Below are 27,831 nucleotides of genomic sequence, written 5' to 3'. Positions count from 1 at the left end.
AAATAGCGATCGCGATTTTCACGTCAGCACCCCCATAAGCCCCCCTCTGTAAACTACTTAAGCATCATCAGCTCCCTCTGTAACCCCGCACCCCCATAAGCCCCCCTCAGTTCATCTGAAAAGAGGCGGAGCCTTGGAAAGAACTTATCCAATTCTCCAATAAAAGCCAGGACACATGCGGAATATTTTATGATGCTAAAAAAAGCCAGACCCTTGAGAACAGCCTGTGCGCATGCACGCATTTTCTTAGAAATCTGACACATAACGTGTAAACACCAGGCCCATCCGTTACGAGCTTTACCCTCAGACCGAGCTTGTTACAAAATTCTGCTGTGAAACCGCTGAGCACACACACTATTTATTATCAATGATTGGTTATGTCGCTAAGCTTCTTCGTTTTTGCAAACGTCCATGTTTTGAGCTCATTTTACTCAAATTATACACAATTGCAATAATGAAATCAAATACAGTGGGCACTAGCTGTGTTTTTACTGTTTTGCAATATGTTTTATTAAAATTGTATTCTTCTGCATAAAAAAATGAAGTAACTGTTGATAATATAACAATAAATATTGTGTGTGCTCAGCGGTTTTTCAGTAGAATATTGTTACAAGCTCGGCCTGAGGGTAAAGCTCGTGAGAAACAGAAGGGCCCAGTGTTTACACGTTATGTGTCAGATTTCTAAGAAAATGCGCTCAGGCTGTTCTTGGAGCACTTGATAAGTTCTTCTCAAGGGTCTGGCTTTTTTTAGCGTCATAAAAAAATTCCGCAAAGTCTGCAACCCTCCTGTACATCATAGGTGACGTCAAAGGGGTGGGGCCTAAAAATTGCATACTCTTGCCAATTTAAAACCGCAGCAATTTTAATATTTTTCTTTCTTTCTCTTTTTTTCTTTCTTTCTTTCTTTTCGTTTTCTCGTTTTCTTTTTCTCTCTCTCTCTTATACATCCACTGGATAGAGTCCTATAATAAATTCGGTATTTGACAGTATAGTTCCATTGTCTCTCACATTTGAAAACCCCTAAAAATAAAATAAAAGTAAGCAATACTATAATATGTCCCTATTCAACCAATATAGCTAAACTATGCTTCATGACTTTTATAGTAAGACAGAATCAATATGGAGGACCTGCAGCATAGATAGTCCTATGATGATTTTATATCTTATCCAGGGCCAAGTCCATATATACCAACATCAATTATTCAAAACTACAGGCAATGTTTACCCTAGTGTACTGTTCAATCCCATAGGGGATACTGTGTCCAATTGGAAGATGTGTTTCCGTGCCCTTTCACCACCTTTTTGCTAGGGAGGGACATGATCAATTAACATTGATCATAGGCTAGACACCTGATGTCCTGCCTCCTGAAGGTGTCTGGCACCAGCTGATAAGAACTACCACTTTTAATGTCAAGTCTGATAGCAGACCTATGGTTGGCAAGTCTTTGTCTAAATGTGGTTACAGACTGTGTGTGTATGTGCGCTAATCTGTTTAGCCTTTAATTTCTGGCACTCCACCTTTGCAGTACATATAAACTATATTCCCTGTTATCCTTCTAGACATGATCTCCCAACGCTCTAGTTCAGGTTTGTCTAATTCTGGGATGTCACAGTCGGGCAGAGGAACATTGCGTCTCAGGGCAAAGGGGCCACCCACAGTTGAAGAGTTGGTAAGATGTTGTGCTGAGTGTTGTTGGAGATTTGGAGACATTGTGTTGGAGTGTGCAGTAGGGATGCTTCATTCTTTGTCTCTTTTCTTTTCTAGATGTCTGTTATTGAAGAGAAAGCAATACAAAAAGTAGATGATCTTCTGGAAAGTTACATGGGCATCAGAGACAGTGAGCTAGGTAAGCGTTAGATACTCTGTACATGTTTAATGTTTATATTGCCTACATTTCTGTAGCTAACTTTGGCAGAGGAACTGGAGTCCTGGTGCCCATACTGCAGTGTTCCTGTTACTGTGTAAAGGACCTTGAGAGACTCTACTTTGGCTACCACTAAGAGACCAGAAGAAACACAGACTTTTTTTTAGCTCTGAAATATCAAAACTATGAACATTTAGAGTTTAGCTGTGTCCACGTCAATCTTTTGAGTAAGAGTACTGGTGGCTTTTAAGAAGTTAGGAAGTGGTGAGATAGTCCTTGCTTGGTTTCCTAACACATTTGCTGCTCATGGTACAGAAAGCCAGAGTTGGTTACTCTGTTCTTTCTTTTTCTACAGGTCTCTGTGAGAAGTATGTGTTCTTTCACACCTTGTAAGCTGTTGTCCTGCCTGACAGCTGGATTGCAGGTAAGTGCTTTTGTCTTCTAGTTCTTGGAGACTTGCACTTGAAGAAGATTTAGCTGCAATTTTATTTTGGGACATGTCAATCCTTTATATAGGATATTCATAGGCAGGGTGCAGGCACTTTAAATATGTGACTGGAGACTAAGGGGTTAATCTTTTATTTCTGTGTATAAAGGAAAACCCTTAATGTTGTTTTTTATTCTGGGGCTCATATTCTAAAAAGTTTATTTCTGTTGTTGGACTGATTTGGAACAAAGTGACTGTGTTTGTTTTCGTTTTGCTTTACCGATCTTACCAGAAATCAGCAGTTTACAGAAACGTGCGCTTTTATTTTTACGGCACAGTTTCTTGTCGGCTGGTCATGTGACTTCCGCTTACAGACTTCTAAGCGGAGTGGCGTCTTCTCTGTGCCGACATCTCCTGTGATCACTCGTTCGGCAGGATAGTCCTTTGACGGTTTCTAATATCGGATTTATTCCGGAGGTCAGGTAGGACTGTCTGAGGTGTAGAGGGCCTGAGTTTGCTTTTTTGTTTGTTAGGCAATCCTGTTATATAGCGTTAAACACTCTGAGGGAATAAAGACTTGTTAATGAAAACAAAGACTTCTGTCACTTTAATATCAATTACAGACACATTGTTCCTTCTCACTTTAAGGTATCCTTTTAAAGTCGGGATGCACCGAAACCGAAAATTCAGGATGCCCTTGGCTGAAAATAAACTTTTTCCCAAATGATTTTAAAATAGGTTTTCTCTTGTAAGGTGTATCCAGTCCACGGGTTCATCCTTTACTTGTGGGATATTCTCCTTCCTAGCAGGAAGTGGCAAAGAGAGCACACAGCAGAGCTGTCCATATAGCTCCCCCTCTAGCTCCACCCCCCAGTCATTCTCTTTGCCGGCTCTAAGCAATAGGGTCCCTCTCGGAAGGGTAAAGTGAATGTGGTGTTAGATTTGTAGTTTTTGTTCTACAAGCAAAAGTTTATTTTAAATGGTACCGGTGTGTACTATTTACTCTCCAGCAGAAAAGAGATGAAGATTTCTGCAGAGAGGAAGATGATTTTAGCATGTTGTAACTAAAATCCACTGCTGTTCCAACACAGGACTGAGGAGTACAAGAAAACTTCAGTTGGGGGGAACGGTTTGCAGGTTAGGCTGCAATAAGGTATGTTCAGTCATTTATTTCTAGACAAGACTGTGATAATGCTAGAAAAGGACTGATAAGATCCCCATGAGGGAAGGGTAAGCTTTATTCAGAGACTAAGGCCTAGATTTGGAGTTCGGCGGTAAAAGGGCTGTTAACGCTCCGCGGGCTTTTTTCTGGCCGCACCATAAATTTAACTCTGGTATCGAGAGTTCAAACAAATGCTGCGTTAGGCTCCAAAAAAGGAGCGTAGAGCATTTTTACCGCAAATGCAACTCTCGATACCAGAGTTGCTTACGGACGCGGCCGGCCTCAAAAACGTGCTCGTGCACGATTCTCCCATAGGAAACAATGGGGCTGTTTGAGCTGAAAAAAAACCTAACACCTGCAAAAAAGCAGCGTTCAGCTCCTAACGCAGCCCCATTGTTTCCTATGGGGAAACACTTCCTACGTCTGCACCTAACACCCTAACATGTACCCCGAGTCTAAACACCCCTAACCTTACACTTATTAACCCCTAATCTGCCGCTCCGTAAACCGCCGCAACCTACGTTATCCCTATGTACCCCTAATCTGCTGCCCTAACATCGCCGACCCCTATATTATATTTATTAACCCCTAATCTGCCCCCCTCAACGTCGCCTCCACCTGCCTACACTTATTAACCCCTAATCTGCCGAGCGGACCTGAGCGCTACTATAATAAAGTTATTAACCCCTAACCCGCCTCACTAACCCTATCATAAATAGTATTAACCCCTAATCTGCCCTCCCTAACATCGCCGACACCTAACTTCAATTATTAACCCCTAATCTGACGACCGGAGCTCACCGCTATTCTAATAAATTGATTAACCCCTAAAGCTAAGTCTAACCCTAACACTAACACCCCCCTAAATTAAATATAATTTAAATCTAACGAAATTAATTAACTCTTATTAAATAACTTATTCCTATTTAAAGCTAAATACTTACCTGTAAAATAAATCCTAATATAGCTACAATATAAATTATAATTATATTATAGCTATTTTAGGATTAATATTTATTTTACAGGCAACTTTGTAATTATTTTAACCAGGTACAATAGCTATTAAATAGTTAAGAACTATTTAATAGTTACCTAGTTAAAATAATAACAAATTTACCTGTAAAATAAATCCTAACCTAAGATATAATTAAACCTAACACTACCCTATCAATAAAATAATTAAATAAACTACCTACAATTACCTACAATTAACCTAACACTACACTATCAATAAATTAATTAAACACAATTGCTACAAATAAATACAATTAAATAAACTAGCTAAAGTACAAAAAATAAAAAAGAACTAAGTTACAAAAAATAATAAAATATTTACAAACATAAGAAAAATCTTACAACAATTTTAAACTAATTACACCTACTCTAAGCCCCCTAATAAAATAACAAAGCCCCCCAAAATAAAAAATGCCCTACCCTATTCTAAATTAAAAAAGTTACAAGCTCTTTTACCTTACCAGCCCTGAACAGGGCCCTTTGCGGGGCATGCCCCAAGGATTTCAGCTCTTTTGCCTGTAAAAAAAAACATACCATACCCCCCCCAACATTACAACCCACCACCCACATACCCCTAATCTAACCCAAACCCCCCTTAAATAAACCTAACACTAAGCCCCTGAAGATCTTCCTACCTTGTCTTCACCATACCAGGTTCACCGATCCGTCCTGGCTCCAACATCTTCATCCAACCCAAGCGGGGGTTGGCGATCCATCATCCGGTGCTGAAGAGGTCCAGAAGAGGCTCCAAAGTCTTCCTCCTATCCGGCAAGAAGAGGACATCCGGACCGGCAAACATCTTCTCCAAGCGGCATCTTCAATCTTCTTCCATCCGGTGCGGAGCGGGTCCATCTTGAAGCAGGCAACGCGGATCCATCCTCTTCTTCCGTTGTCTCCCGACGAATGACGGTTCCTTTAAGGGACGTCATCCAAGATGGCGTCCCTCGAATTCCGATTGGCTGATAGGATTCTATCAGCCAATCGGAATTAAGGTAGGAATTTTCTGATTGGCTGATGGAATCAGCCAATCAGAATCAAGTTCAATCTGATTGGCTGATCCAATCAGCCAATCAGATTGAGCTCGCATTCTATTGGCTGATCGGAACAGCCAATAGAATGCGAGCTCAATCTGATTGGCTGATTGGATCAGCCAATCGGATTGAACTTGATTCTGATTGGCTGATTCCATCAGCCAATCAGAAAATTCCTACCTTAATTCCGATTGGCTGATAGAATCCTATCAGCCAATCGGAATTCGAGGGACGCCATCTTGGATGACGTCCCTTAAAGGAACCGTCATTCGTCGGGAGACAACGGAAGAAGAGGATGGATCCGCGTTGCCTGCTTCAAGATGGACCCGCTCCGCACCGGATGGAAGAAGATTGAAGATGCCGCTTGGAGAAGATGTTTGCCGGTCCGGATGTCCTCTTCTTGCCGGATAGGAGGAAGACTTTGGAGCCTCTTCTGGACCTCTTCAGCACCGGATGATGGATCGCCAACCCCCGCTTGGGTTGGATGAAGATGTTGGAGCCAGGACGGATCGGTGAACCTGGTATGGTGAAGACAAGGTAGGAAGATCTTCAGGGGCTTAGTGTTAGGTTTATTTAAGGGGGGTTTGGGTTAGATTAGGGGTATGTGGGTGGTGGGTTGTAATGTTGGGGGGGGGGTATGGTATGTTTTTTTTTACAGGCAAAAGAGCTGAAATCCTTGGGGCATGCCCCGCAACGGGCCCTGTTCAGGGCCGGTAAGGTAAAAGAGCTTGTAACTTTTTTAATTTAGAATAGGGTAGGGCATTTTTTATTTTGGGGGGCTTTGTTATTTTATTAGGGGGCTTAGAGTAGGTGTAATTAGTTTAAAATTGTTGTAAGATTTTTCTTATGTTTGTAAATATTTTATTATTTTTTGTAACTTAGTTCTTTTTTATTTTTTGTACTTTAGCTAGTTTATTTAATTGTATTTATTTGTAGCAATTGTGTTTAATTAATTTATTGATAGTGTAGTGTTAGGTTAATTGTAGGTAATTGTAGGTAGTTTATTTAATTAATTTATTGATAGGGTAGTGTTAGGTTTAATTATATCTTAGGTTAGGATTTATTTTACAGGTAAATTTGTTATTATTTTAACTAGGTAACTATTAAATAGTTCTTAACTATTTAATAGCTATTGTACCTGGTTAAAATAATTACAAAGTTGCCTGTAAAATAAATATTAATCCTAAAATAGCTATAATATAATTATAATTTATATTGTAGCTATATTAGGATTTATTTTACAGGTAAGTATTTAGCTTTAAATAGGAATCATTTATTTAATAAGAGTTAATTAATTTCGTTAGATTAAAATTATATTTAACTTAGGGGGGTGTTAGTGTTAGGGTTAGACTTAGCTTTAGGGGTTAATCAATTTATTAGAATAGCGGTGAGCTCCGGTCGTCAGATTAGGGGTTAATAATTGAAGTTAGGTGTTGGCGATGTTAGGGAGGGCAGATTAGGGGTTAATACTATTTATGATAGGGTTAGTGAGGCGGGTTAGGGGTTAATAACTTTATTATAGTAGCGCTCAGGTCCGCTCGGCAGATTAGGGGTTAATAAGTGTAGGCAGGTGGAGGCGACGTTGAGGGGGGCAGATTAGGGGTTAATAAATATAATATAGGGGTCGGCGGTGTTAGGGGTAGCAGATTAGGGGTACATAGGGATAACGTAGGTGGCGGCGCTTTGCGGTCGGAAGATTAGGGGTTAATTATTTTAAGTAGCTGGCGGCGACGTTGTGGGGGGCAGGTTAGGGGTTAATAAATATAATATAGGGGTCGGCGGGGTTAGGGGCAGCAGATTAGGGGTACATAAGTATAACGTAGTTGGCGGTCGGCAGATTAGGGGTTAAAAATTTTAATCGAGTGGCGGCGGTGTGGGGGGACCTCGGTTTAGGGGTACATAGGTAGTTTATGGGTGTTAGTGTACTTTAGGGTACAGTAGTTAAGAGCTTTATGAACCGGCGTTAGCCAGAAAGCTCTTAACTCCTGCTATTTTCAGGCGGCTGGAATTTTGTCGTTAGAGCTCTAACGCTCACTTCAGAAACGACTCTAAATACCAGCGTTAGAAAGATCCCATTGAAAAGATAGGCTACGCAAATGGCGTAGGGGGATCTGCGGTATGGAAAAGTCGCGGCTGAAAAGTGAGCGTTAGACCCTTTAATCACTGACTCCAAATACCAGCGGGCGGCCAAAACCAGCGTTAGGAGCCTCTAACGCTGGTTTTGACGGCTACCGCCGAACTCCAAATCTAGGCCTAAGTATGGAATTACAAGCTTACATAACAGGGCTAATTTATGCTGGTTGACACTATTTTATGGCAAGTTGACACTTTTTATGGCAAACGGTTTTTACTTATAAATATCGTTTTTTGAGACACTTTGAAGGTCCCTTTGGGTTTCTTTCAGGGGTTGTTACCCACATGGCTAATATTATAACTCTTAGGAGTGTTTCTTTAGGCCTCACAGCACCGGAGTAAGGTGAGAGGGGCCTAATATCGCGCCTCAGATGCACAGTTAGATTGACTAGATCTTCAGGCTGTGTTCACATGGAGGCTCCTGCTACAGTTTGAGGAACCATAAGAATCTTTTCCCCATGAATCTGACTCCTAAGGGAAGGTAGGGCCACAGCAGAGCTGTGGTAAGGTGCTAAAGTTGTTTTAACCGGTCTGTTAGCTTACTATTGATCCGGTTTGGGCATTAAGGGGTTAATCGATTTTTTTTTTGCTAGTTGTGCAATCTTACCAATGCTTTAGGTACATACTGTGAAAATTTCAGAAAGTTTGGTACATTTTTCACTGTTTTGGAAAATTGTGTGCCTTTTTTATTACTTAAAGGCACAGTAACGTTTTTTTGCAAAGTGTGTTTTTGCTTGATTAATGTGATTTCTAAGCCTGTTTGTCTTACTACTATTCTGTTAAATATGTCTGACACCAAGGAAAATCCTTGTTCAATGTGTTTAGAAGCCATGGTGGAACCCCCTCTCAAAATGTGTCCCACTTGTACTGATATGTCTATACACTTTAAAGACCATATTGTTGCACATAAAAATGTGGCCCAAGATGATTCTCAGACAGAAGGTAATGAGGTTAGCCCGTTGACCTCTCCCCAAGTGTCACAACCAGTTACCGCTCAAGCGACGCCTAGCACCTCTAGCTCATCTAACTCTTTTACCTTACAAGATTTGGCGGCAGTTATGGATAATACCCTCTCAGTATTTTTATCTAAGCTGCCCGTGTTACCTGCAAAGAACAGATTATGAGCATTCAGACGCTTTAGTAGCCGTATCCGATATACACTCTCAACGCTCTGAAATGGGGGCGAGGGATGTGCTGTCTGAGGGAGAAATTTCCGATTCGGGAAAGGTTGCTCCTCAGACAGACTCAGATACGTTGGCTTTTAAATTTAAACTAGAACACCTCCGCTTATTACTCAGGGAGGTATTAGTTACTCTGGATGACTGTGACCCTTTGGTGGTTCCAGAGAAATTGTGTAAAATGGACAAGTACCTAGAAGTTCCTGTTTACACTGATGTGTTCCCGGTCCCTAAGAGGATTTCGGATATAGTAACTAGGGAGTGGGATAGACCAGGTATTCCGTTTGTTCCCCCTCCTGTTTTTAAGAAAATGTTCCCCATATCTGACACCACGCGGGACTCGTGGCAGACGGTCCCTAAGGTGGAGAGGGCTGTTTCTTCACTTGCTAAACGCACAACCATACCAATTGAGGACAGTTGTGCTTTTAAAGACCCTATGGATAAAAAATTAGAGGGTTTACTTAAGAAAATTTTTGTTCATCAAGGTTTTCTTCTCCAACCTATAGCGTGCATTGTTCCTGTAACTACTGCAGCTGCTTTCTGGTTCGAGGCGCTGGAAGATGCGCTCCAGACGGAAACCTCATATGAGGACATTATGGACAGAATTAAGGCTCTTAAGCTGGCTAATTCTTTTATCACAAATGCCGCTTTCCAACTAGCTAAGTTAGCGGCAAAGAATTCAGGTTTCGCCATTCTGGCGCGCAGAGCGCTATGGCTCAAGTCCTGGTCGGCCGATGTGTCGTCAAAATCCAAACTACTGAACATCCCTTTCAAAGGAAAGACCCTTTTCGGGCCTGAATTGAAAGAGATTATCTCAGAAATCACTGGGGGAAAAGGCCATGCTCTCCCTCAGGACAAGTCCTTTAAGACAAAGAACAAACAAAATAATTTTCGTTCCTTTCGAAATTTCAGGAGCAGTCTCACTTCATCCTCCCCTGCTGCAAAGCAAGAGGGTAACACTTCACAACCCAGGGCAGCCTGGAAACCTTACCAGGGCTGGAACAAGGGTAAACAGGCCAAGAAGCCTGCAGCTGCCCCCAAGACAGCATGATGGGGTAGCCCCAGATCCGGGGGCAGACTCTCTCTCTTCGCTCAGGCCTGGGCAAGAGACGCACACGATCCTTGGGCCTTAGAGATTGTATCCCAGGGATATCTTCTAGAATTCAAGGAATCCCCTCCAAGGGGAAGGTTCCACATTTCTTGTCTGTCTACAGACCAGACAAAGAAAGAGGCGTTCTTACGCTGTGTAGAAGACCTACATACAATGGGAGTGATCCACCCAGTTCCAATTGTGGAACAAGGGCTGGGTTTTTACTCAAACCTGTTTGTGGTTCCCAAATAAGAAGGAACTTTCAGACCAATCCTGGATCTCAAAATTCTAAACAAGTTCCTCAAAGTCCCATCATTCAAGATGGAGACCATTCAGACAATCTTACCAATGATCCAGGAGGGTCAATATATGACTACCGTGGATCTAAAGGATGCGTATCTGCACATTCCTATCCACAAAGATCATCACCAGTTTCGCCTTTCTGGACAAGCATTATCAGTTTGTGGCTCTTCCTTTCGGGTTGGCCACTGCTCCCAGAATTTTCACAAAGGTGCTAGGGTCCCTTCTGGCGGTTCTAAGACCACGGGGCATAGCAGTGGCGCCTTACCTAGACGACATCTTAATTCAGGCGTCGACTTTCCAAAGAGCCAAGTCTCACACGGAAATTGTATTGGCCTTTCTGAGGTCTCACGGGTGGAAGGTGAACAACAAAAAGAGTTCTCTCTCCCCCCTCACAAGAGTTCCATTCCTAGGAACCCTAATAGACTCGGTAGAAATGAGAATATTTCTGACTGAGGTCAGAAAGTTAAAACTCTTAACTACTTGCCGAGCTCTTCATTCCATTCCTCGGCCGTCTGTAGCTCAGTGCATGGAGACAATCGGACTAATGGTAGCGGCAATGGACATAGTCCCTTTTGCACGGATACACCTCAGACCACTGCAATTATGCATGCTCAAACAGTGGAATGGGGATTATGCAGATTTGTCTCCTCAAATACAGTTGGACCAGGGGACCAGAGATTCTCTTTTCTGGTGGTTGTCTCAGGATCGCCTGTCTCAGGGAATGTGTTTCCGCAGACCAGAGTGGATCATAGTAACGACCGACGTCAGTCTGTTGGGCTGGGGTGCGGTCTGGGACTCCCTGAAAGCTCAGGGCTTATGGTCTCGGGAAGAAGCTCTTCTCCCGATAAACATTCTGGAACTGAGGGCGATATTCAACGCTCTTCAGGCATGGCCTCAGCTAACTGCGGCCAAATTCATCAGATTTCAGTCGGACAACATCACGACTGTAGCTTACATCAACCATCAAGGGGGAACAAGGAGTCCCCTAGCAATGATGGAAGTAACCAAAATAATCAGGTTGGATGGAGGATCACTCTTGCCACCTCCCAGGAGTAGACAACTGGGAAGCGGATTTTCTAAGTCGTCAGACTTTTCATCCGGGGGAGTGGGAACTCCACCTGGAGGTATTTGCCCAGCTGACTCAGCTATGGGGCACTCCAGAATTGGATCTGATGGCGTCCCGTCAGAATGCCAAACTTCCTCTTTACGGGTCCAGGTCCCGGGATCCCCAGGCGGTGTTGATAGATGCTTTAGCAGCGCCTTGGTCCTTCAATCTCGCCTATGTGTTTCCACCGTTTCCTCTCCTTCGTCTGGTTGCCAGAATCAAGCAGGAGAGGGCGTTGGTGATTCTAATAGCACCTGCGTGGCCACGCAGGACTTGGTATGCAGACCTAGTGGACATGTCATCCGTTCCACCATGGACTCTGCCAATGAGGCAGGACCTTCTACTTCAAGGTCCTTTCAAACATCCAAATCTAATTTCTCTGCGTCTGACTGCTTGGAGATTGAACGCCTAATTCTATCTAAGCGTGGTTTCTCTGAGTCGGTTATCGATACCCTGATTCAGGCTAGAAAGCCTGTCACCAGGAAAATCTACCATAAGATTTGGCGAAAATATCTTTGTTGGTGCGAATCCAAGGGTTACTCATGGAGTAAGATTAGGATTCCCAGGATATTGTCCTTTCTCCAAGAAGGATTGGAGAAAGGATTATCAGCTAGTTCCTTAAAAGGACAGATATCTGCTTTGTCTATTCTTTTACACAAACGTCTGACAGAGGTACCAGACGTTCAAGCGTTTAGTCAGAATCAAGCCTGTTTATAGACCTGTGGCTCCGCCATGGAGTCTGAATTTAGTTCTTTCAGTTCTGCAAGGGGTTCCGTTTGAACCTTTACATTCCATAGATATTAAACTTTTATCTTGGAAAGTTTTTGTTTTTGGTAGCTATCTCTTCTGCTCAAAGAGTTTCAGAGTTATCTGCCTTACAGTGTGACTCACCTTACTTGGTGTTCCACGCAGATAAGGTAGTTTTACGTACCAAACCTGGTTTTCTTCCTAAGGTTGTGTCTAATAAGAATATTAACCAGGAAATTGTTGTTCCTTCTCTGTGTCCTAATCCTTAGTTGAAGAAGGAACGTCTGTTACACAATCTTGATGTGGTTCGTGCTTTAAAGTTCTATTTACAAGCAACTAAGGATTTCAGACAAACAACTTCTTTGTTTGTTATCTATTCTGGTAAGAGGAGAGGTCAGAAGGCGACCGCTACCTCTCTTTCCTTTTGGCTGAAAAGCATCATCCGTTTGGCCTATGAGACTGCTGGCCAGCAGCCTCCTGAAGCAATTACTGCTCATTCTACCAGAGCAGTGGCTTCCACATGGGCTTTTAAAAATGAGGCTTCTGTTGAACAGATTTGTAAGGCAGCGACTTGGTCTTCGCTGCATACTTTTTCTAAATTTTACAAATTCAATACTTTTGCTTCTTCGGAGGCTATTTTTGGGAGAAAGGTTTTACAAGCAGTGGTGCCTTCCGTTTAAGGTACCTGTCTTGTTCCCTCCCTTCATCCGTGTCCTAAAGCTTTGGTATTGGTATCCCACAAGTAAAGGATGAACCCGTGGACTGGATACACCTTACAAGAGAAAACAGAATTTATGCTTACCTGATAAATTACTTTCTCTTGTGGTGTATCCAGTCCACGGCCCGCCCTGGCTATTAAGTCAGGTAGATTTTTTTGTTTAAACTACAGTCACCACTGCACCCTATGGTTTCTCATTTTTCTTCCTAACCTTCGGTCGAATGACTGGGGGGTGGAGCTAGAGGGGGAGCTATATGGACAGCTCTGCTGTGTGCTCTCTTTGCCACTTCCTGTTAGGAAGGAGAATATCCCACAAGTAAAGGATGAACCCGTGGACTGGATACATCACAAGAGAAAGTAATTTATCAGGTAAGCATAAATTCTGTTTTCTATAATTGTATTAATAATATTAGACTTTTTAATGAATTTAATTACTCTAAAATGAAAAACTACAAGCCATTAAAATAAACTTTTATTGAAAGTAACTCGCCAAAATTAGACAGAAAATAACTTAATAAACCAATATAAATAAAAATCTGTTAAATCAGTTTCTGTTATATAGGACTGAATGAAGAATAATATATTGTTGATATTAAATAGTGCACCAGAAATGGGCCGCTCCTATGCTAACGTCCCTGCTTTTCAAAAAAATATACCAAGAGAACGAAGAAAAATGAATAGAAGTAAATTAGAAAGTTGTTTAAAATCACTGCTCTATCTGAATTATGAAAGAGAAAAATTTTGGGTTTCAAATCCCTTTAAACAAATCTCTGTATAAGACTCTAAGTTTGCTGTTGATATTTGTTTGTTGAAAGCTCATCTTTTACTGACCGTTCTCTGTATAAGGCTCTTCAGTTACTAACATCTCTGTATAAAGCTCTCCTGTTACTAACATCTCTCTGTATAAGGCTCTTGATACTGACATCTCTCTGTATAAGACCCTTCTGTTACTGACATCTATCTGTATAAGGCACATCTGTTACTGACAGAACTTTTGTATAAGGCTCTTCTGATACTGGCAACTCTCTGTATAAAGCGCTCCTGTTAGTAACAAAAGAGCCTTATACAGAGAGATGTTAGTAACAAGAGCCTTATATAGAGAGCTGTTAGTAACAAAAGAGGTTTATACAGAGAGATGTTAGTAACAGCAGAGGTTTATATAGAGAGCTGTTACTGACAGCACTTTGTTTAAGGCTCTTCTGATACTGGCTGCTCTCTGTTTTAAAGCACTTCTGTAAACTACAGCTCTCTGTATAAGGCTCTTTTGTAAATGACAGCTCTCTGTATAATGCACTGCTGCTTATTACAGCTCTCTCTATTAATAGGGCACCTTAGTGCCTTATACAGAGAGCTGTCATTTACAGTATACAAAGCTGTAATTCACAGAAGTGCCTTTATACAAAGAGCAGCCAGTTACATAAGTGCCTTAACCCCTTAATGACCACATCACTTTTCTGTCAGTTTGGGACCAGAGCTATTTTTAAATTTTTGCGGTGTTTGTGTTTAGCTGTAATTTTCCTCTTACTCATTTACTGTACCCTCACATATTATATACCGTTTTTGTCGCCATTAAATGGACTTTCTAACGATACCATTATTTTCATCATATCTTATCATTTACTATATAAAAAAATGATAAAATATGAGGAAAAAATGGAAAAAACCACACTCTTTCTAACTTTGACCCCCAAAATATGTTACACATCTACAACCACCAAAAAAAACCACCCATGCTAAATAGTTTCTAAATTTTGTTACATATGTGAATGACAGCTCTCTGTTTAAGGCACTTATGTGAATGACAGCTCTCTGCTTAAGGCACTTATGTGAATGACAGCTCTCTGTTTAAGGCACTTATGTGAATGACAGCTCTCTGCTTAAGGCACTTATGTGAATGACAGCTCTCTGCTTAAGGCACTTATGTGAATGACAGCTCTCTGCTTAAGGCACTTATGTGAATGACATCTCTCTGCTTAAGGCACTTATGTGAATGACAGCTCTCTGTTTAAGGCACTTATGTGAATGACAGCTCTCTGCTTAAGGCACTTATGTGAATGACAGCTCTCTGCTTAAGGCACTTATGTGAATGACAGCTCTCTGCTTAAGGCACTTATGTGAATGACAGCTCTCTGCTTAAGGCACTTATGTGAATGACAGCTCTCTGCTTAAGGCACTTATGTGAATGACAGCTCTCTGCTTAAGGCACTTATGTGAATGACAGCTCTCTGTGTAAGGCACTTATGTGAATGACAGCTCTCTGTGTAAGGCACTTATGTGAATGACAGCTCTCTGCTTAAGGCACTTATGTGAATGACAGCTCTCTGCTTAAGGCACTTATGTGAATGACAGCTCTCTGCTTAAGGCACTTATGTGAATGACAGCTCTCTGCTTAAGGCACTTATGTGAATGACAGCTCTCTGCTTAAGGCACTTATGTGAATGACAGCTCTCTGCGTAAGGCACTTATGTGAATGACAGCTCTCTGCATAAGGCACTTATGTGAATGACAGCTCTCTGCGTAAGGCACTTATGTGAATGACAGCTCTCTGCGTAAGGCACTTATGTGAATGACAGCTCTCTGCGTAAGGCACTTATGTGAATGACAGCTCTCTGCGTAAGGCACTTATGTGAATGACAGCTCTCTGCTTAAGGCACTTATGTGAATGACAGCTCTCTGCTTAAGGCACTTATGTGAATGACAGCTCTCTGCTTAAGGCACTTATGTGAATGACAGCTCTCTGCTTAAGGCACTTATGTGAATGACAGCTCTCTGCTTAAGGCACTTATGTGAATGACAGCTCTCTGCTTAAGGCACTTATGTGAATGACAGCTCTCTGCTTAAGGCACTTATGTGAATGACAGCTCTCTGTGTAAGGCACTTATGTGAATGACAGCTCTCTGTTTAAGGCACTTATGTGAATGACAGCTCTAATAGTTTAACATTTGATAAATACTTGTGCTCTCTAACAAAACATAAAAAAACAGAATTTATGTTTACCTGACTTCTTTCTCCAACGGTGTGTCCGGTCCACGGCGTCATCCTTACTTGTGGGGATATTCTCTTCCCCAACAGGAAATGGCAAAGAGCCCAGCAAAGCTGGTCACATGATCCCTCCTAGGCTCCGCCTTCCCCAGTCATTCGACCGACGTAAAGGAGGAATATTTGCATAGGAGAAATCATATGATACCGTGGTGACTGTAGTTAGAGAAAATAAATCATCAGACCTGATTAAAAAACCAGGGCGGGCCGTGGACCGGACACACCATTGGAGAAAGAAATTTATCAGGTAAACATAAATTCTGTTTTCTCCAACATAGGTGTGTCCGGTCCACGGCGTCATCCTTACTTGTGGGAACCAATACCAAAGCTTTAGGACACGGATGATGGGAGGGAGCAAATCAGGTCACCTAGATGGAAGGCACCACGGCTTGCAAAACCTTTCTCCCAAAAATAGCCTCAGAAGAAGCAAAAGTATCAAATTTGTAAAATTTGGTAAAAGTGTGCAGTGAAGACCAAGTCGCTGCCTTACATATCTGATCAACAGAAGCCTCGTTCTTGAAGGCCCATGTGGAAGCCACGGCCCTAGTGGAATGAGCTGTGATTCTTTCAGGAGGCTGCCGTCCGGCAGTCTCATAAGCCAATCTGATGATGCTTTTAAGCCAAAAAGAGAGAGAGGTAGAAGTTGCTTTTTGACCTCTCCTTTTACCAGAATAAACAACAAACAAGGAAGATGTTTGTCTGAAATCCTTTGTAGCCTCTAAATAGAATTTTAGAGCACGAACTACATCCAAATTGTGCAACAAACGTTCCTTCTTTGAAACTGGATTCGGACACAAAGAAGGCACGACTATCTCCTGGTTAATATTTTTGTTAGAAACAACTTTCGGAAGAAAACCAGGTTTAGTACGCAAAACCACCTTATCTGCATGGAACACCAAATAAGGAGGAGAACACTGCAGAGCAGATAACTCTGAAACTCTTCTAGCAGAAGAAATTGCAACCAAAAACAAAACTTTCCAAGATAATAACTTGATATCAACGGAATGTAGGGGTTCAAACGGAACCCCCTGAAGAACTGAAAGAACTAAATTGAGACTCCAAGGAGGAGTCAAAGGTTTGTAAACAGGCCTGATTCTAACCAGAGCCTGAACAAAAGCTTGAACATCTGGCACAGCCGCCAGCTTTTTGTGAAGTAAAACAGATAAAGCAGAAATCTGTCCCTTCAAAGAACTTGCAGATAATCCTTTCTCCAAACCTTCTTGAAGAAAGGATAGAATCTTAGGAATTTTTATCTTGTTCCATGGGAATCCTTTAGATTCACACCAACAGATATATTTTTTCCATATTTTATGGTAGATTTTTCTAGTTACAGGCTTTCTAGCCTGAACAAGAGTATCAATGACAGAATCTGAGAACCCTCGCTTTGATAAAATCAAGCGTTCAATCTCCAAGCAGTCAGTTGGAGTGAGGGAAGATTCGGATGTTCGAACGGACCTTGAACAAGAAGGTCCTGTCTCAAAGGTAGCTTCCATGGTGGAGCCGATGACATATTCACCAGATCTGCATACCAAGTCCTGCGTGGCCACGCAGGAGCTATCAAGATCACCGATACCCTCTCCTGTTTGATCCTGGCTACCAGCCTGGGAATGAGAGGAAACGGTGGGAACACATAAGCTAGGTTGAAGCTCCAAGGTGCTACTAGTGCATCCACTAGAGTCGCCTTGGGATCCCTGGATCTGGACCCGTAGCAAGGAACCTTGAAGTTCTGATGAGACGCCATCAGATCCATGTCTGGAATGCCCCACAATTGAATTATTTGGGCAAAGATTTCCGGATGGAGTTCCCACTCCCCCGGATGAAATGTCTGACGACTCAGAAAATCCGCTTCCCAATTTTCCGCTCCTGGGATGTGGATTGCAGACAAGTGGCAGGAGTGAGTCTCCACCCATTGAATTATTTTGGTCACTTCTTCCATCGCCAGGGAACTTCTTGTTCCCCCCTGATGGTTGATATACGCAACAGTCGTCATGTTGTCTGATTGAAACCGTATGAATTTGGCCTTTGCTAGCTGAGGCCAAGCCTTGAGAGCATTGAATATCGCTCTCAGTTCCAGAATGTTTATCGGGAGAAGAGATTCTTCCCGAGACCAAAGACCCTGAGCTTTCAGGGGTTCCCAGACCGCGCCCCAGCCCACCAGACTGGCGTCGGTCGTGACAATGACCCACTCTGGTCTGCGGAAGCTCATCCCTTGTGACAGGTTGTCCAGGGTCAGCCACCAACGAAGTGAATCTCTGGTCCTCTGATCTACTTGTATCGTCGGAGACAAGTCTGTATAATCCCCATTCCACTGACTGAGCATGCACAGTTGTAATGGTCTTAGATGAATTCGCGCAAAAGGAACTATGTCCATTGCCGCGACCATCAAACCTATTACTTCCATGCACTGCGCTATGGAAGGAAGAAGAACAGAATGAAGTACTTGACAAGAGCTTAGAAGTTTTGATTTTCTGGCCTCTGTCAGAAAAATTCGCATTTCTAAGGAGTCTATTATTGTTCCCAAGAAGGGAACTCTTGTTGACGGAGATAGAGAACTTTTTTCTACGTTCACTTTCCACCCGTGAGATCTGAGAAAGGCTAGGACAATGTCCGTATGAGCCTTTGCTTGAGGTAGAGACGACGCTTGAATCAGTATGTCGTCCAAGTAAGGTACTACTGCAATGCCCCTTGGTCTTAGCACCGCTAGAAGGGACCCTAGTACCTTTGTGAAAATTCTTGGAGCAGTGGCTAATCCGAATGGAAGCGCCACAAACTGGTAATGCTTGTCCAGAAAGGCGAACCTTAGGAACCGATGATGTTCCTTGTGGATAGGAATATGTAGATACGCATCCTTTAAATCCACCGTGGTCATGAATTGACCTTCCTGGATGGTAGGAAGAATTGTCCGAATGGTTTCCATTTTGAACGATGGAACCTTGAGAAATTTGTTTAGGATCTTGAGATCTAAGATTGGTCTGAATGTTCCCTCTTTTTTGGGAACTATGAACAGATTGGAGTAGAATCCCATCCCTTGTTCTCCTAATTGAACAGGATGAATCACTCCCATTTTTAACAGGTCTTCTACACAATGTAAGAATGCCTGTCTTTTTATGTGGTCTGAAGACAATTGAGACCTGTGGAACCTTCCCCTTGGGGGTAGCTCCTTGAATTCCAGAAGATAACCTTGGGAGACTATTTCTAGCGCCCAAGGATCCAGAACATCTCTTGCCCAAGCCTGAGCGAAGAGAGAAAGTCTGCCCCCCACCAGATCCGGTCCCGGATCGGGGGCCAACATCTCATGCTGTCTTGGTAGCAGTGGCAGGTTTCTTGGCCTGCTTACCTTTGTTCCAGCCTTGCATTGGCCTCCAGGCTGGCTTGGTTTGAGAAGTATTACCCTCTTGCTTAGAGGATGTAGAACTTGAGGCTGGTCCGTTTCTGCGAAAGGGACGAAAATTTGGTTTATTTTTAGCCTTAAAAGACCTATCCTGAGGAAGGGCGTGGCCCTTACCCCCAGTGATATCTGAAATAATCTCTTTCAAGTCAGGGCCAAACAGCGTTTTCCCCTTGAAAGGTATGTTAAGTAATTTGTTCTTGGAGGACGCATCCGCTGACCAAGACTTTAGCCAAAGCGCTCTGCGCGCCACAATAGCAAACCCTGAATTTTTCGCCGCTAATCTAGCTAATTGCAAAGTGGCGTCTAAGGTAAAAGAGTTAGCCAACTTAAGTGCTTGAACTCTGCTCATAACCTCCTCATAAGAGGATGCTTGATTGAGCGACTTTTCTAGTTCCTCAAACCAGAAACACGCTGCTGTAGTGACAGGAACAATGCATGAAATTGGTTGTAGAAGGTAACCTTGCTGAACAAACATCTTTTTAAGCAAACCCTCTAATTTTTTGTCCATAAGATCTTTAAAAGCACAACTATCTTCTATAGGGATAGTGGTGCGTTTGTTTAGAGTAGAAACCGCCCCCTCGACCTTGGGGACTGTCTGCCATAAGTCCTTCCTGGGGTCGACCATAGGAAATAATTTCTTAAATATAGGGGGAGGGACAAAAGGTATGCCGGGCCTTTCCCATTCTTTATTTACAATGTCCGCCACCCGCTTGGGTATAGGAAAAGCTTCGGGGGGCACCGGGACCTCTAGGAACCTGTCCATTTTACATAATTTCTCTGGAATGACCAAATTGTCACAATCATCCAGAGTAGATAACACCTCCTTAAGCAGAGCGCGGAGATGTTCCAATTTAAATTTAAATGTAATAACATCAGGTTCAGCTTGTTGAGAAATTTTTCCTGAATCTGAAATTTCTCCCTCAGACAAAACCTCCCTAGCCCTTTCAGACTGGTGTAAGGGCATGTCAGAACCATTATCATCAGCGTCCTCATGCTCTTCAGTATCTAAAACAGAGCAGTCGCGCTTTCGCTGATAAGTGGGCATTTTGGCTAAAATGTTTTTAATAGAATTATCCATTACAGCCGTTAATTGTTGCATAGTAAGGAGGATTGGCGCACTAGATGTACTAGGGGCCTCCTGAGTGGGCAAGACTGGTGTAGACATAGAAGGGGATGATGCAGTACCATGCTTACTCCCCTCACTTAAGGAATCGTTTTGGGCAACATTATTATCAGTGGTATCATTGTCCCTACTTTGTTTGTCACATTTATCACATATATTTAAATGGATAGGAACCTTGGCTTCCGAACATACAGAACATCGTCTATCTGATAGTTCAGACATGTTAATAGGCATAAACTTGGTAACAAAGCACAAAAAACGTTTTAAAATAAAACCGTTACTGTCTCTTTAAATTTTAAACTGAACACACTTTTTTACTGAATATACGCAAAAGTATGAAGGAAATGTTCAAAATTCACCAAAATTTCACCACAGTGTCTTAAAGCCTTAAAAGTATTGCACACCAAATTTGAAAGCATTAACTCTTAAAATAACGGAACCGGAGCCGTTTTTACATTTAACCCCTATACAGTCCCTGGTATCTGCTTTGCTGAGACCCAACCAAGCCCAGAGGGGAATACGATACCAAATGACGCCTTCAATAAGCTTTTTCAGTGGATCTGAGCACCTCACACATGCATCTGCATGCCTTGCTTCTCAAAAACAACTGCGCATTAGTGGCGCGAAAATGAGGCTCTGCCTATGACTAGGAAAGGCCCCCAGTGAAAAAGGTGTCCAATACAGTGCCTGTCCGTTTTTTTAACAATTTGCCAAGATTAAAATAACTCTCCTAAGTTATAAACCATTAAACATGCTTATATAGTAATCGTTTTGGCCCAGAAAAATGTCTACCAGTCTTTAAAGCCCTTGTGAAGCCCTTGTATTCTTATATTGAAAATTAAGAAAATGGCTTACCGGATCCCATAGGGAAAATGACAGCTTCCAGCATTACCAAGTCTTGTTAGAAATGTGTCATACCTCAAGCAGCCAAAGTCTGCTCACTGTTTCCCCCAACTGAAGTTAATTCCTCTCAACAGTCCTGTGTGGAAACAGCCATCGATTTTAGTAACGGTTGCTAAAATCATTTTCCTCTTACAAACAGAAATCTTAATCTCTTTTCTGTTTCAGAGTAAATAGTACATACCAGCACTATTTTAAAATAACAAACTCTTGATTGAAGAATAAAAACTACATTTAAACACCAAAAAACTCTGAGCCATCTCCGTGGAGATGTTGCCTGTGCAACGGCAAAGAGAATGACTGGGGAAGGCGGAGCCTAGGAGGGATCATGTGACCAGCTTTGCTGGGCTCTTTGCCATTTCCTGTTGGGGAAGAGAATATCCCCACAAGTAAGGATGACGCCGTGGACCGGACACACCTATGTTGGAGAAATAGTGGATCCTTATTAGTAATATCTTGCAATTTCAGTTTTCATGTCAGTTGACTAAAACTAAGTCAGGAAGGTTTCCACGTATATGTTATTATCCTGCCAATGGGACTTTGATTGAGGACTAGGGACAATGTGTACCTGTTGTTAGTGTGGAGGAAGAGTTGCTCCAGTTCAGCAGTTCAGCTCCCTTAGAGACAACGGAGGTTTGATTTACAGCTTTGTAGTGCGGGGAGGTAGAGGGGGGGTTGCTCCATTTTAGGCTGCTATAAATCAAACCTCCGTTGTCTCTAACAGAGCTGAACCCGACCAACTCTTCCTCCACACTAACGTCAGCACTAAATCCAAAGAATACCGGAGCCTTTCAGAAAGAACCGCTCTAGATAGATAGGAAGGGAGGAGGCTGTGCTGTTCGTGTGTGAGTGGCATTGTGGGAAATGTAGTTTACTAACCTAATGGCCTCGAAAGCCTCTAGCTGCACCTGTCTAAATTTTAGGTGTGGGTGGATGCGGTTGTGGTGGCCAGCAAGTGTAAGTGTGGCACAGATATAGCATGCAATTTTCGGCCAGTTTGCCTCTCTTTCGGCCAAAATAGGTTAGGCCCATTTTTGGCCGAAAATTTTGGTGGCCGAAATTTCGTTGCATCCCTACTTAAAGGGTTAATCAAAGTGGGCGTTTCTTCATTTAATCTATGGTTTTAACTGGAGCCAATTAATTTTTCTTCTCCGTTTAATAAATAGGAGTGTAAGGCACAGCACTATAGGATATGATTACGGCTATACAGTCGAAACGTGTAAGCCCAAGTGCTGCACCTGCTTTCCTATGCTATTTTAAAAGTTTTCAATAAAAGTTTGTTTTATTTTGCAATTGAAGGAGTGGATAGTCTTCTCTTTTCTATATTCATGTGAATCCAGAAGATCCATTACCTTGATACAGTGGACTATTGCCTATCATCTGTATTCCACTCGACTCCGCTACTTGTGATGACGTCACCACAGCACCCGTGAGTTGGTTTGGAAAGTCGCACGCCAGACGCCTGGATGGTGAGAGGGAGAGAAGCAAGCTTGTTTACTGGTGTACCGTAAAGATAACTGAGCCCCCTCTGCACCGGAGTGTTTGAGCTAGGAGCGCATTCGACAGAGATCCAGCACTGGGAGAGCAGGTACTTAATTGTACTATTATTGGAGTGAGTGTTGATTTACAGTGGGACAGTTAGAATCACCATGAAAGTGGACATTGATTTATTCTTTTAAACCACTCTAATCCTATCCTGAGTATAATTCTGTTGTCTGATTCTGAAGAGGTAAACTCCAGATTTAAGGTTGAGCATCTCCTCTTACTGCTAAAGGATATTTTTGCTACTCTTGACGACTGACGCTTCTGTCTCTGTAATCCCGAAGAAATCGAGTAAACTTAACAAATACTGTGATGTTCCTTCCGCTGTGGAAGTATTTCCTGTTCCAGACCGTGTGTCGGAGATCATTGCACAGGAATGGGATAAACCTGGGATACCTTTCCCCCCAGTCTCCCATTTTTAAAAAGATGTTTCCTGTTGCTGTCTCCATTCGAGACTCATGGCACACAGTTCCTAAAGTAGAAGGGGCTATTTCTACTCTGGATAAGAGAACCACAATTCCTATTGAGGATAGGCTGTTTTTTTAAGGAACCCATGGACAAAAAAACTGTTCATCAGGGTCTACAATGGCAACCTGCAGTTTGTATTGCCACAGTAGCAAGTGCAGCATCTTATTGGTGCGATACCCTGTCCGAACTGATTTTAGAGGATACTCCGTTAGAGGAGATCCAAGATAGGATTAAGGCTCTCAAACTAGCCAATGCCTTTATCTCTGATGCTAACATGCAAGTCATTAGACTGGGAGCCAAGATGTCTGGCTTCACTGTCCTAGCCCGCAGGGCCCTGTGGCTAAAATCATGGTCAGCTGATGTTACCTCTAAGTCCAAGCTCCTATCGCTACCTTACAAGAGTAAGACCCTGTTTGGTCCTGGTCTGGCGGAGATAATTTCTGAAATTACGGGTGGAAAGGGGTCCTTTCTACCACAAGACAAAAAGAATAGACCTAAAGGACGTCGGAGTAAATTTAGTTCCTTTCGTAACTTCAAGGGTAAAAAGTCTTCCTCTCCCTCTTCCAAGTCTTCCTGGAAACCCAATCAGTCTTGGAACAACGTAAAACAATCAAATAAGCCCTCTGCTGAGACTAAATAAGCATGAAGTGTCTGCCCCCCGGTCTGGGATCGGTTCAAGTGGGGGTCAGACTTCCTTGTTTTGTCTAGCGTGGATACGAGATGTCCCAGATCCTTGGGCTGTGGACATAGTATCTCAGGGGTACAAAATATAATTCAAATCTTGTCATCTCAAGGGCAGATTTACAAGGTTATCTGTGGATCAGGAAAAAAGAGAGGCATTCTTAAGGTGTGTTCAGGATCTTTTCTCCCTGGGAGTGATTGTTCCTGTTAGTGTAAGAGAACAGGGCCTAGGATTTTATTCAAATCTGTTTGTGGTTCCAAAAAAAGAGGGAACTTTTTGACCCATTTTAAACCTAAAGTGTCTCAACAAGTCTCTCAGGGTCCCTTCCTTCAAAATGGAAACCATTCGTTCCATTCTTCCTTTGGTCCAAGAGGGTCCGTTAATGACTACCATAGACCTGAAGGAAGTGTGTCTTCATGTTACCATCCACAGGTATCATCACCAGTTTCTGATATTTGCTTTTCTAGACAAGCACTTTCAGTTTGTTGCTCTTCCGTTTGGCCTTGCCACAGCTCTCAGAATCTTCTCAAAGGTTCTGGGGGCTCTCTTGGCAGTTGTCAGGTCCCAAGGAATTGCAATGGCACCTTATCTGGACAACAGTGGTTCAGGCGCCATCTTTTCAACAAGCAAACTCTCATACAGAGATCTTGTCTTTTCTATGTTCCCACGGATGGAAAGTGAATCTGGAGAAGAGTTCCCTTGTTCCAGCTACAATGGTGATTTCTTAGGTTTGTTTCTCTGGAAAGCGTAAAGGTCAGAAGGCTACATATACTTCTCTTTCCATCCTGGTTGAGAAGTATGATTTGTTTTGCTTATGAGACTGCTGGACAGCAGTCTCCTGAGAGACTTACAGCTCATTCCACTAGGGCTGTCTCCTCTTCTTGGACTTTCAAAAATGAAGCTCCTGTGGAACAGATTTGCAAGGCTGCCACTAGGTACTCTGCATACTTTTTCCAAATTATACAAATTTTGATTTGTTTGCCTCAGCTGAGGCTTCATTTGGGAGAAAGGATCTTCAAGCGGTGGTGCCTTCTGTTTAGGTCTGCCTTTCTTGTTCTTCCTCCCTATTCATTCCGTGTCCTCTAGCTTGGGTATTGGTTCCCTTTAGTAATTGGAATGACGTTGTGGACTCTCCATGTCTTAAGAAAGAGAAAACAAAATTTATGCTTACCTGATAAATTTCTTTCTTTCCGGACATGGAGAGTCCACGACCCCTCCCTTTGGATTAGATAGTAATTTTTATTAAACATCAGACACCTCTACACCTTTGTGTTATCTTCCTTTTCCATTCGGCTGAATGACTAGGGGTTATGGGTAAGGGAAGTGACACTTAACAGCTTTGCTGTTGTGCTCTTTGCCTCCTCCTGCTGGCCAGGAGCGAATATCTCCCTAGTAATTGGAATGACGTTGTGGACTCTTCATGTCCGGAAAGAAAGAAATTTACCTGGTAAGCATACATTTTTATGTCCTTTTTTTTATTAAACCTGATGATACATACACATGTAATAATGGAACATTTTGAATCTGCTGGGTCTGCTGAAAAAAATATATAGTTTGTGAAGTTTATTCACACAAACTTTACTTCTAAATGTGTTTAAACGTGAACTGCAAAAAAAGCTCAACACCAGCTTAGCACACAGGTGCGAAATGGCTTAGCAGCCAAAGGGTTAATCCAGTCTAATCATTATTGTTTTATGTGTTATGTTTACTGTTTACATTAAAGGGACAGTCTACCATAGAATTGTTATTGTTTTAAAAGATAGATAATCCCTTTATTACCCATTCCCCGGTTTTGCAAAACCAACACAGTTATATTAATGTACTTTTTACCTTTGTGATTACCTTGTAACTAAGAACCTTCTTCCAGCCCCTGATCACATGACTGTGACTGTTTATCATCTATTGTCTTAAATTTAGCATTGTGTTGTGCTAGATCTTAAATAACCCCCTGTGCCTGAACACAGTGTTATCTATATGGCCCACATGTACTTTCTGTCTCTTTGTGTTTAAAAGAGATTTAAAAAGCCTGTGGTAAGAGGCAGCCCTCAAAGGCTTAGAAATTAGCACATGAGCCTACCTATGTTTAGATTAAACTAAGAATACCAAGAGAAAAAAGCAAATTTGATAATAAAAGTAAATTGGAAAGTTGATTAAAATTAAAAGTCCTATCTGAATAATGAAAGTTTAATTTATACTAGACTGTCCCTTTAATTCTCACACACACACACACACACACACACACATACATAGAACTTCTCATAGGGAATGCTACAGGCAAATACCAGTCTGTAATGCCAGAAGTGTGGGAGACTGGGTATCAGACTGCATTACCCACAATTCGCTTGGAGTGCCACAGATAGCTGTTGGATTGTGCCACAAACAACTGTGGCACTCTGCTGTTTTTATATATCATACTACTCAAAGTTTAATTATACAAACAAAACATGGGATATCAATATTGGCATATAACTGTAAAATAGTCTGATGTGTTACATGCCCCCTAGAGGTGGTTAATAAAAGACACACACACTTTATGTCTTAAGCATTTGTAGACTTTTACTGTTCATCCTTTTTCTCAATTCATCTCTACAGCTGGCACCATGGTGGAGCTAGGTCTGGATAAACAGAACCCAGATGACTTTTCTCAAGCCTTGGACCGCTCTCTTGGAGACTTTGGATTCCCAGATGAGTTTGTATTTGATGTCTGGGGGGCAATAGGAGATGCTAAGGCTGGACGCTACTAAACACTTTTCCATCTCATTCGTCTCCCCTAAGGGGAGTAACTTGCTGCTGACCCTACAACCTCTTCAACACAAGAAACTGCTTCTATTACAATTGAGATGTATTGTGTTGGAGCTATAAACTCTTGAATTGCTGAATGAGGAGACTGACTCTCTGCTATCGGAAGGATATCATTTTTGCTGCCAGTTAAAAATTCCGTTACAAGCACAAATGTGCCTCTTCGATATATGCTAAGGACTGAATTTATCCTGCTGAAGCTTTATCCACTTTAATGACTTTTTGGAGAAGAGGCCTAGCATTAAGCACCTTTCGCTAATGACTTTCAACATCTCGGGGGCCTTGTGAAAATGACATTGTTACTGCCATACCTCCCATTGTTAAATGGGCAGTAGTACTCCTTAATTCCATTAAGAAGGCTTTTATAGGTTGGTGCTCTCATCCTTAACTGTACTCCTATCTTTCTAAAAGCAGGGATGGGTCCCACAATATTTGACACCAGAGACTACACACTAAAGAAATTCTAGGAACACTACTGTTCAGCTGCAAACTTCAAAAACGTTTTAGTAAAATACATAGGACTAAATATTTGGAACTAATGTTTTGTAGGGTAGGATGGTGTTTAATGTCATAAAATTTCTAAATATTAGAGTAGATGGTGTTTCCCTGTGATGGGGTTAGGTGTACTCCTAATAGGATTCTGTTACATAATTTGATACAGTGAAACTTTTATTATGTGATGAAAGTGTCTCCTGTAGATGTAATGTAGTCAAACTGTCCTTTTCTTTCTTAAAGGGTCCTTCATTTTATCAATGGTCTGCCTGTATTATTCTACTTGATTGCTAAATTAAAGGGACATAAAAGTTCAAAAAGAAAATGGTCTGATTTTATTATTGCAAAGGAGTTAAACACCTAGTTTAAAGTGAATGTAAATTTTGATGCTAAAGTGCCCGGTTTTTAAAACTTTGATTAAAAACAGGGGCACTTTAATTCATAAAAATTTACATTTCACTCCTGTTGTGACAAAAAACTTACCTTTTAAACTTCACAGCAGCTCCAGCTTTCTCCGGTCTCACAAGCCATTTCTGATGTCAGAAATGATTGATAGGTCATTCTCCAATCACAGCTTCCCCCCCGGGGGATTCAGTGTCTGATTCACTGCTGTGATTGGAGG

At 42.0% G+C, this 27,831-nt stretch overlaps 1 protein-coding gene across 1 annotated transcript in view; it reads left to right on the top strand.

Moving 5' to 3' along the window:
• LOC128664605 (PDZ domain-containing protein GIPC1) overlaps window positions 1-27,603 on the top strand; it is a 77,969-nt gene extending 50,366 nt beyond the window's left edge. The window contains exons 4-7 of the mRNA XM_053719422.1: window positions 587-665; window positions 1,561-1,670; window positions 1,766-1,847; window positions 26,511-27,603. Coding sequence (XP_053575397.1) covers window positions 587-665; window positions 1,561-1,670; window positions 1,766-1,847; window positions 26,511-26,662 — 423 coding nt within the window. The 3' untranslated portion in view covers window positions 26,663-27,603. The remainder of the gene's footprint in view (window positions 1-586; window positions 666-1,560; window positions 1,671-1,765; window positions 1,848-26,510) is intronic.
• The last annotated feature ends 228 nt before the right edge of the window (window positions 27,604-27,831 follow it).

This window comes from Bombina bombina, chromosome 6 (genome assembly GCF_027579735.1).
Source record: "Bombina bombina isolate aBomBom1 chromosome 6, aBomBom1.pri, whole genome shotgun sequence".
NCBI classification, from domain to species: Eukaryota; Metazoa; Chordata; class Amphibia; order Anura; family Bombinatoridae; genus Bombina; species Bombina bombina.
This window is presented reverse-complemented; position numbering and strand designations above follow the sequence as displayed.